Here is an 11335-nt window from a genome sequence, read left to right as displayed (position 1 = left end):
ATGACATTCACTTTTGGGGGTCTGATCCCCTCTGCAATGCATTACAATACATCTGTATTGTAATGCATTGCCTGAGGCTGAATCTCCTCGGCACCCGTAGAAGGCAGTTCCCGATGCCGTGCAAGGCATTGGGCAGCCTCTGCACGGCATCGGGCTGCCTTGTGTCGCATCGGGTCCCTGCCACATCAGTGCGGGGACTCAATGCGATCGTTCACCTGACACAAACCTCTTCTATGTCGCGGTCAGCGCGGACCGTGGCATAGAAGGGGTTAATCCGCCGGCATCGGCTTTTACAGCGATGCCGGCGGATACAGCAGGGGCCCGGCTACCACGGACTGCCAGGCCCCTGCAGTGATCTCGCGCGCACCGCTCCGGTGCCCACGCGATCACTATGAATTACTATTACGTCAAATTGCGGGTACTCAGTGGTTCCCATGAAGTAACAGTACGTCAAAGGTCGGGAAGGGGTTAACATTGAAATGATACCTTTCCTAAATGAGTAGTATCTATGCTCTATATCTTAGGTTCTGTCTAGTCCTGCACATATTGGGAATTGCCGTCAGTGCCGTGACAACACAGCTCTCTATTCTGCTGCTCACTCTTAACTCACTACTACAAAATGGACTCCTGCATCCAGTTTATATAGACTCTGACAGGTTTCCTAGGAAACCAACAACTCTTACTGAAATGGCTGCCAATCTGGTGCCAGTTCAGTTATTTCTAACAGAAAATTAGCAGATCAGAAACGGTTTTAAACTCCCAAGGGGCAAGTGAATATGTCATGTCCCTGAAATGCAGCTGAATATAAATGGCTGTGTGTGTCAGCAAAACATCACGGCACTGTGCTATATTGTTTATTATATTAACACCGCTATCGTAACAGGGGGTATTAACCACTTAACACATAATCATGTACATCATATGCGTTAAAGGAGTTGCCTCATCTCAGACAATGGGGGCATATTGCTAGGATATGACCCCATTGTCTTATATGGTCTGGCCACCACCAAGCACACTCCCCATAGAAGTGAATGGAAGCGCACTGCACGTGACCAGCCACCTCTCCAATTTACTTCTATGGGCCTGAAGGAAAGTTTACATTTTTATATGTAAACTTTCCCAAGTTTACATATAAAAATAAACAATAAAAAAAATAAACATTCACTGGCAGTGCCATGTTTGAAAAAGTGAAAACTATTAAAATACAAAAATATGTATTGTGTGCATAGAAATCTATAATGGAAAAAGAAAAAAATGCTAATTCGCTGGTCACTTTGCCCCCACAACAAAATTGAATAAAAGGTGATTAAAAAGTCGTATGTACCCAACTCTGGTAGCATTAAAAACTGCAGTTTGCCTAGCAAAGAATGAGCCCTCACACAGCTCTGTATATGGAATGTTATAGGTGTCAGAATATTGTCATGCAAAGAGAGATTTTTTTTAATAGTGTTCATTTAAAAAAAATAAAAGAATATAACATTACAATGTAATTTTGGTATCAACGTAATTGCAGCAACCTGCGGAGTAAGGATGCCATGTCATTTTTAGCGCACCTCACAAAGCTATGGTAAATTAAATGGAGCCATTCCATTTACAACTTGTCCTGTAAAATTAAAGGGATTCTGTCACCTGCTTTTACCATTTTAAGCTGGCACCATCGCTATGTTGACTAAAGTACCTTATTTTCAGCAGTCTTCTTTTTACTTTATTTCGTTTTGTAGTTTTGATATAAAAGCACTTTTTCTGTTATGCTAATAAGAGGGGCGTTTTTTTCACTCTCCGGTGCCCAGTGACGCCCCCCTGCAGTGGCCAAGAACGCCTCCTGATCATCAAATAACCTCCCACAGCCCTGGCAAACGGTTCCGCCCCCTCCCCACGTCATAGTCTACCTTATAGAAATGCCCCCGTCCTTCTTCCTGTCTGCGGCCAGAAAACTCGCGCAGGCGCAGTCCCGGTTCAGCTCAGAACCGGGACAACCCCTGTAAGTACTAACTGCCTCAAAAAAATCACGGACCCTATTTTTTTCACAGACACTGGAAAAAAGTCACCTATTTTTACAGTTTGGATGGTTGGCATCCCTGAGCTGATTGGCGGGGCTACCAAGGCTGGTCTCTTCTGAGGATAGCGCCTCCATATACTAGAACTGCACATCTAACATGAACTTTGTCCCTCTTTCCTTTATTTGAAAGTTGGGAGGTATGTTATTGGTGTGATGACGTCACTACACATGTATATACACGTGATTTGGACATTGTATGAGGAAGACTCTGCTATGGTTCCAAATGTCCTGTCTGGTGAATACAGTCTGCAAGTCACGGACGGCAGCATAGATGCCATGGAGGACCGTGCAGGAGCCCCGCCCCCCGCGGCTTCTCTGAGGGCACGGACTCCCTTCAAAACAACTTGAGGAGCGCCAGCTTCTTCTTTGTACTTAGTGCCAGGGCAGCGCTCTGCCTACTTCCAGCCATGCGAGACTATGATGAGGCGACCTCCTTCCTCGGGGACTGGGGGCCCTTCCAGCTGACCATCTTCTTCCTCCTCAGCGCGAGCACCATTCCCAATGGCTTCAATGGTATGTCTGTCATGTTCCTGGCTGCCACTCCTGAGCACCGGTGCCTAGTACCCGGCAGTGCCAACCTGAGCCAGGCTTGGAGGAATGTCAGCATCCCCTGGGAGGAGAAGGACGGGCAGCCGGTGGAGAGCAGGTGCTGGAGGTACAGGCTGGACACCCTGAGGAACTACTCTGCCCTGGGGCTCCTTCCTGGGGTGGACGTCAATGTTGAGGACATCGAGAAGGAGAAGTGTCTGGACGGCTGGCACTATGACCGGGACCTCTACCACTCCACCGTGGTCACCGAGGTCAGTGACAGTATCCCTGCAGCTCTCTCCCATCTATCCAGCTGGTATGGGTGGCACACAACCAGGCAGTGTGTGTAGATGTTGGCCCCCCATACAAGTAGTAGAAGCGTACATATCTAGAACTGTGACAGGCAGTAAACTGATCTGGATCTGTCTGAAGTGCATGAGATTACATGTAATAAACCCGGGTTGTGCTGGGACACCAGGGAGCAGGCAGAAGAGGTAGAGGTTGGCTTAGGCTAGGTCTACCCGACGACATTAGTCGCGCGACAGATAGGGCACAACTACACTGCAACATTTGTAGCGCATCATTTTGTTGCACCAATGTCGCGCGACAATTTTTATAATGGCAGTCTGTGGTGTCGCACTGCAACATGCGAAATGCTGCGACTGCGACGCAACAGTCGCAGAAAAATCCATCTCAAATGGATTTTCTGCGACTGTTGCGTCGCAGTCGCAGCATGTTGCATGTTGCAGTGCGACACCACAGACTGCCGTTATAAAAATTGGTGCGCGAAAATGGTGCAACAAAATGTTGCGCGACAAATGTCGTCGTGTAGACCTAGCCTTACGGTGGATTTTCCCAGCAAGTGCCATCTCCTCACTGTTGTAGAAGCCTTCTACAAGGGTGAGGTGAGGAGATGGCACTTGCTGGGGACATCTAGAACAGGCATCCTCAAACTGCGGCCCTCCAGCTGTTGCAAAACTACAACTCCCAGCATGCCCGCACAGCCTACAGGTATCAGCCTACAGCAGGGCATTGTGGGAGTTGTAGTTTTACAACAGCTGGAGGGCCGCAGTTTGAGGATGCCTGATCTAGAAGGTGCTAGCCTGCTGCCTGGATCAGTACCGGCTGTGTCCTCCTCCTCCCCAGGGAACTGGGTACAATTGTACATTCATCACTGAGGATTTCCTAAATAATACAGCGACGCATGCATAGCAATTCCCTAATATTTCCTGCTCTTATAGGGAGGCTGATTTTATGTCTGTAGTGTGAATTAATATTTTCTTTTATGTCTTTTTAGGCAGTTTTTCTTTGCACCCATAGATATTAATAGTAATTAATCACAGAACACACATTTGTAGACAATTTTGCATTTATTTTTATTTTTTTAAACTCTGACACAGGGCCACCCTGTATATAAATATATATTTCAGGCTAACAGCTCAAGGGGGGTGTATACTTTCTTAGGGGGCATGCATGTCTTTTGTAGTTGTCACAGCTTCTGACAGGAGATATGGCTGGTAGCAAGGATGGCACTGATCATGTGTGACCACCTCAGCCGTTACTGGAAAATATCAAACAGCAGGTGGCACAATAAAAATACATTTTTGAATAACTTACTGGCTGTAACAAATGTTTAATTAGTATTCAGATCCAGGTGCTATTAAATAGGTAGAATAATGTTAGTGATACAACCCCTTTAAAGGGTTTCTGTCACCTGAAAAATGGGTATTAAGCTCGCTGACATTAGCGATGTGCTAATGCCAGCTGAACATAACTATATTAGTGCCATATCACTGCCTGAAGCAGGCACCCTCAAACTGCGGCCCTCCAGCTGTTGCTAAACTACAACTCCCAGCATGCAGGAACACCCTTTAGGTATCAGCCTACAGCAGGGCATTGTGGGAGTTGTAGTTTTACAACAGCTGGAGGGCCGCAGTTTGAGGATGCCTGGCCTAAAGCCTTTATTGAGAAAAACAAACTTTAATAATATGCTAATTAGCCTCTAGTTGAAGGGTGGGTGTTGCCCCTGCTCCTAGAGGCTCCGTTCTCCCACCTCTGGCCACGCCCTGCTACACTAGATTGACAGGGGCAGGCAACGGTGCTCTCTTCCTGCTGGCCGTGTCTGCAGTGTAAATCTCGTGCCGTTCAGTATTCGGCGCATGCGCAATGAGGAAGCTGGCAGCCAGCGAGCGCCCTTCACTCACTGCGCCTGCGCCGAACACTGAACGGCCCGAGATTTACACTGCAGACACGGCCGGTGGGAAGAGAGCACCGTTGCCTGCCCCTGTCAATCTAGTGTAGCAGGGCGTGGCCAGAGGTGGGAGTATGGAGCCTCTAGGAGCAGGAACAACGCCCCCTCCCCCTGCTCCTAGAGGCTATTAGCATATTATAAAAGTTACGTTTTCTCAATAACGGCGGCAGGCAGTGAGATGGCACTAATATAGTTATGTTCAGCTGACATTAGCACATCGCCAGCTTAGTACCCATTTTTCAGGTGACCCTTTAATTAGTATTCCCGTCATTAACTGGAGGGATTCTAATTATGAAAATGTGGGATAGAATTGTAAGTTGTGGTATGCATCTCACACCGCTGTAACTGTGCATTCCAATATGTCCAGCAATCTGGAAATGGGAACACAGGATGTATTGTATGGGGCGTCTCCTCCAGGGCGCCATAAGGCTCGAATGTGGCATGGTTCCAGACCTGTAAATAGCCAGATCAAGCTATTCCAGTTATAACAAGCTCTTAGTCATAGCATAGTTATTTAACATAACTTCCAGTACACTTGATTAAACAACAACAAAATTATATAAAGTGAATAGAATACAGCGGCTCACCCCTATCTCGTATGGATAGGTGCTCACCCTCCGGTCCTACCCTCAGGACCTAGAAAGGATAATAAAACATATGCAAAAGTGAGGGGGCACACTCAAGAGGGAAACACTAAATGGATGATTAAATGGTATTTTAATACTCTAAAAACAAACCCCTAAAATATACATAAAACATACATCAAAATTAGGGCTGCACGATATATCGCAAAAATAATCGAATCGCGATAATCGGCAAATGCGATATAGCGATTCGGGCGACCCGAAAATGCAGCGATTATATATGAACGGGCCCCTATTGATAAAATGTCCTCTGTCCTATTGATAAAATGGCCAGCCTCTGTACTTACTTTCACGATGAATGCACTGCAGCGAGCGGGAGCAAGCGAGGCAGCCGGCCGGCGCGTGACTGACGTCACTTAGTCACGCTCCTGCTTCCTGAATTAAGTGGGAGGAGCGTGACAGTGACGTCAGTCACGCGCCGGCCGGTGTTCTATGAAAAAGCCTTAAGCCGTGAAAAAGCCTTAAGTCACGTGGTGTGCCGGGGGTGTGTGTGCTCATAATCAGTTATACCGTGGCCGCTCGCTCGGCAGTAATCCTTCACCAGCATCCATAATCCAGCATATTGGGGGGCATTGCTGGCTTTGATCCGGGGGGTGGTGCAGCATATTGGGGGGCATTGCTGGCTTTGATCCGGGGGGCTGCAGCATATTGGGGGGCATTGCAGTGTGAGACAACAAAACAAAAGATCTTCTTACACCAGAGGGCGGTTGGGCGCACGCACGCGCGGCGTCCGTGCGCAAGCGCCTGCACGCGCGGCGTCCGTGCGCGAGCGCCTGCACGAGTTAGCCAGCGCTGACTGTAATTTTACTTTAACCTGCACGATGTTACTGCACTTGCGTGGAGGGGCCGACACACCCACTACGTCACGTGGGTTAAGGGTTTTTGCCGAGCGAGTGCTGGCTGTAATTTCTCTTTAGCAGTGCACTGCGCATGCGCGGGAGCACACACACCCCCCCTCCCCCGGCACACCACGTGACTTAAGGCTTTTTCACGGCTTAAAGGGTTTCTGTCACCCCGCAAAACTCTTTTTTTTTTTTTTGGATAGTTAGATTCCTCATAGTGCGATATAGGAGAATATAATGCTCTTACTTACTTTCATGCGGCCGATTCTTTATAAAACAAACTTTTATAATATGTAAATGAGCGCTCTAAGGAGAAGTAGGGCGTCTACTTGCTGGTAGCTGCTGCAGAAATCCGCCCCCTCGCCGTGTTGATTGACAGGGCCAGCCGTGATCTCCTCCTCCGGCCGGCCCTGTCAGTAATTCAAAAATCGCGCACCTCGCGTCATTCGGCGCAGGCGCTCTGAGATGAGGAGGCTCGTATCCTCAGCACTCCCTCAGTGCGCCTGCGCCGATGACATCACCGAAAGAGAAGACGTCATCGGCGCAGGCGCACTGAGGGAGTGCTGAGGAGACGAGCCTCCTCATCTCAGAGCGCCTGCGCCGAATGACGCGAGGCGCGCGATTTTTGAATTACTGACAGGGCCGGCCGGAGGAGGAGATCACGGCTGGCCCTGTCAATCAACACGGCGAGGGGGCGGATTTCTGCAGCAGCTACCAGCAAGTAGACGCCCTACTTGCTGGTAGAGCCCTCATTTACATATTATAAAAGTTCGTTTTATAAAGAATCGGCCGCATGAAAGTAAGTAAGAGCATTATATTCTCCTATATCGCACTATGAGGAATCTAACTATCCAAAAAAAAAATAATGAGTTTTGCGGGGTGACAGAAACCCTTTAAGGCTTTTTCATAGAACACCGGCTCGCTCGCTGCTGCTCTCTGCAGTGCATTCATAGTGAAAGTACAGAGGCTGGCCATTTTATGAATAGGAGAGTTATGTGCGCAGTTTAGGGCACATGAGGGGACACATAGGGCCATGAGGGGGACCAGCATAAGATGCTATATGTGCGTCAGCGGCTCATATGGGAAAATCCAAGCAAATAGACCTCTAGCACAATTCCCTTAAAATATCGCATCGCACATCGTTATCGCAATTTTTAGGGCCCTAATCGCAATCGCACAAAATTCCCATATCGTGCAGCCCTAATCAAAATACATATATGACATGCAGCAACCTGCACAATGTAATACTGCTATAAGTGCGATATAGCAGCACAAAATTCATACAAACAATGTCCCAATTGTGGTAGTGGTACTATGACCAAATGTCCGGATCAATAGTCTTGATTATACAGTACCAATAGGTAGATATGGCACTGCAGCCAATTGGGGCAATGATATAATGAATGCACTATGCCCAAATCCGATGGAGCAGTAGTGATGATTGTGTACCAGTGTCCGGTGTTGTAAATATGCAGAGATGCGTACAAGTTATGCACGTTGGGACTAGCCTCCAGGTTACTTACAATATCTTGCCGCTTGTGATCTCCCAGTCTCACCCCTCCTTGCTGCCTGACCGCAGCGCTGGTTTCCCAGGTGGCCGTACGCGACCGAGCGTGGCGTCCCACGTGACCTGGTTGTCTGGGGTTCCGGACGGACGCTCAGGTGACGTCACTGCTGTGCGGCTGTAACTCCGGTTCTAGAGGTAGATCTCATGCGCTTAAAACTTCTGATATCCAGCTTCTTTGTTCTTTTCTTTGAATCCACGCTCACTCTGTAATGCCAGACGCGTATCAGGGTCTTACGCCCCTTCCTCAGTGGCCACTGAGGAAGGGGCGTAAGACCCTGAAACGCGTCTGGCATTACAGAGTGCCAGGTCACGTGGGACGCCAGGTCACGTGGGACGCCACGCTCGGCCGCGTACGGCCACCTGGGAAACCAGCGCTGCGGTCAGGCAGCAAGGAGGGGTGAGAACGGGAGATCACAAGCGGCAAGATATTGTAAGTAACCTGGAGGCCAGTCCCAACGTGCATAACTTGTACGCATCTCTGCATATTTACAACACCGGACACTGGTACACAATCATCACTACTGCTCCATCGGATTTGGGCATAGTGCGTTCATTATATCATTGCCCCAATTGGCTGCAGTGCCATATCTACCTATTGGTACTGTATAATCAAGACTATTGATCCGGACATTTGGTCATAGTACCACTACCACAATTGGGACATTGTTTGTATGAATTTTGTGCTGCTATATCGCACTTAAAGCAGTATTACATTGTGCAGGTTGCTGCATGTCATATATGTATTTTGATGTATGTTTTATGTATATTTTAGGGGTTTGTTTTTAGAGTATTAAAATACCATTTAATCATCCATTTAGTGTTTCCCTCTTGAGTGTGCCCCCTCACTTTTGCATACGTTTTAACAACAAAATTATCCCTAAGACTTTAAAATAAATCCACATGAATTATCTTCTTAGGCATATAGTAATAGTGTCAGCTACGGTGGGTTCTTTTATTTCCCTCCAGGACCTTGTGATTTTCAGTTTTTGCATTTTTATTTTTTATTCTCTGCCTTCACAAAGCCATAACTTTTTTGTACGCACACTTTTATATTGCATTCAATGTAATTGGAGGCTGGAAAAAATCCAAATGAGGTTGAATTGGAACCCCCCCTCCCCGCCGCGCAATTCTGTCTGTTTTATGGGCTTCGTTTTACGATGTTCCCGATACAGTAAAGCTGACCCGTTAGCTTAATTTTCCAAGTCAGTACAATTACGGTGATACCATATTTATATAGCTTTTCTTGTGTTTTAATACATAAAAAAATAAAACTTTGAAAAAAATATATTTTTTTCTTTGCATTGCCATATTCTGACCCCCCCATAACTTTCTTTATAGTTACGTCTATGCGGCTTTAGAAGGGCTCATTTTTTTGTGGGACAGTCTATAGTGTTTATTGTTACCATTTTGTCTGTGGCTTTGTGATGACTTTTTATTACATTTTTTTGGGGAGGGCAAGAGATGAAAAAATGTTAAATCAGTCATTTCGATTTTTTTTTTTACATTTTCACCGTACTAGATAAATATTTAGTTATATATTTCAATTTCAATAGTTTGGGTATTTTGTGACTCGACGACGTCTATTACCGGTATCTTTATTTTTTTATTTGTAATATGGGAAAGGGGGAATTTTTATATTTTTAAAACCTTTTTTTTTTTTTTACACTTCAATGCAATCATTTGATCTCTTCTCCCATAGACTGTAATGACTTGCCATTGCAGCCTATGTGAGTCTCATTATGTTCCTGTGGAGCCCTGCTGTGGTTGCCTCAGATCTTTCCTAAGGTTTAAGACTACCACAGGGAACGAGTGGCTTCCCTGATCTCAGAGCGGGGAGACCATTTGGGCCCTAGGTGTGCAGAACTCCTGGGGAAAAACCTTTCAGATGCCATGCTCAGTTCAGGGGACCAACGTTACAGGACAGAGTCACATTAAGCTGCAGTTGTCGTGAGTGACGGCCCATGTGTCCAGTCACCTTTAGGTTACGTCTACACAGTAAAAAGTCGACAGCCAAGTCGTAGGCATGTCCCGTGTCAAAAGAGGAAAAGTCACGTGCAACACAAATTTCTATGTCTGGATTTTTTGCGACTGTTGTGTCAGTCGTGAAATGTCCCATGTCGCACTGCAACACAATTAACAAACGTTACATTAACCATTGCGTTACTTTTTGTCACATGACACCTGTCGCCGTGTAGCCTACCCTTATAATAAATATTCCGACAGAGGCATTTAACAAGACCTAGTAGGAAAGTGGAACCACACTGTATTGGAGGCAGCAAATATCACAGTTCACCTGTAAAGATGGATGCCAGCTAAGCCTGACGATTTTTGCGGGACAGCTGACCACTAAATGTGCACGTAGACCTCCTAATCTCATCAGTGGCAGATGTCCGGGAGATAAAAATCAGGTGGTCAGATTTTAATATACCCAGTCCTTTTGTTCTCAGGAAGATAAGCTGCCAATAGATGTCTCTGGGAGCGGCTTATCTCCCCTCTCTCTATTTAGAAGACATGTATGCTTGGCTCTGCACTGAGCTTGCATGTGTATGGGTGGGTCAGGTGAGATACCTGTAGGCCAGGGTGGATAAAAATCAATGATTAAAAGGTTTCTGTCACCCCACAAAACTCATTATTTTTTTTTTTGGATAGTTAGATTCCTTATAGGGCGATATAGGAGAATATAATAGTCTTACTTACTTTCATGCGGCCGATTCTTTATAAAATGAAGTTTTATAATATGTAAATGAGGGCTCTACCAGCAAGTAGGGCGTCTACTTGCTGGTAGCCGCAGCAGCAATCCGCCCCCTCGTCGTGTTGATTGACAGGGCCAGCCGGGATCTCCTCCTCCGGCCGGCCCTGTCAGTAATTCAAAAATCGCGCGCCTCTGGTCATTCGGCGCAGGCGCTCTGAGATGAGGAGGCTCGTCTCCTCAGTGCGCCTGCGCCGATGACATCACCGAAAGAGAAGACGTCATCGGCGCAGGCGCACTGAGGGAGTGCTGAGGAGACGAGCACTCCCTCAGCACTCCCTCAGTGCGCCTGCGCCGATGACGTCTTCTCTTTCGGTGATGTCATCGGCGCAGGCGCACTGAGGAGACGAGCCTCCTCATCTCAGAGCGCCTGCGCCGAATGACCAGAGGCGCGCGATTTTTGAATTACTGACAGGGCCGGCCGGAGGAGGAGATCCCGGCTGGCCCTGTCAATCAACACGACGAGGGGGCGGATTGCTGCTGCGGCTACTAGCAAGTAGACGCCCTACTTGCTGGTAGAGCCCTCATTTACATATTATAAAACTTCATTTTATAAAGAATCGGCCGCATGAAAGTAAGTAAGACTATTATATTCTCCTATATCGCCCTATAAGGAATCTAACTATCCAAAAAAAAAAAAAATGAGTTTTGTGGGGTGACAGAAACCCTTTAAAAAAAAAAAGAGTTTTTTTTCA

General features: G+C 46.9%; 1 protein-coding gene across 1 annotated transcript in view; it reads left to right on the top strand.

Annotated features, from left to right (window-relative positions):
* The first annotated feature begins 2273 nt into the window (after nt 1-2273).
* Nucleotides 2274-11335, top strand: part of LOC120977268 (solute carrier family 22 member 5-like) — a 402654-nt gene continuing 393592 nt past the window's right edge. Inside the window, exon 1 of the mRNA XM_040405119.1 lies at nt 2274-2859. Within this exon, the coding sequence (XP_040261053.1) occupies nt 2467-2859 (393 nt within the window). The 5' untranslated portion in view covers nt 2274-2466. The remainder of the gene's footprint in view (nt 2860-11335) is intronic.

This window comes from Bufo bufo, chromosome 1, assembly GCF_905171765.1.
Source record: "Bufo bufo chromosome 1, aBufBuf1.1, whole genome shotgun sequence".
Classification (NCBI taxonomy): Eukaryota; Metazoa; Chordata; class Amphibia; order Anura; family Bufonidae; genus Bufo; species Bufo bufo.
The sequence above is the reverse complement of the archived record's forward strand: the minus strand, read 5'-3'. Positions and strand labels throughout refer to the sequence as shown.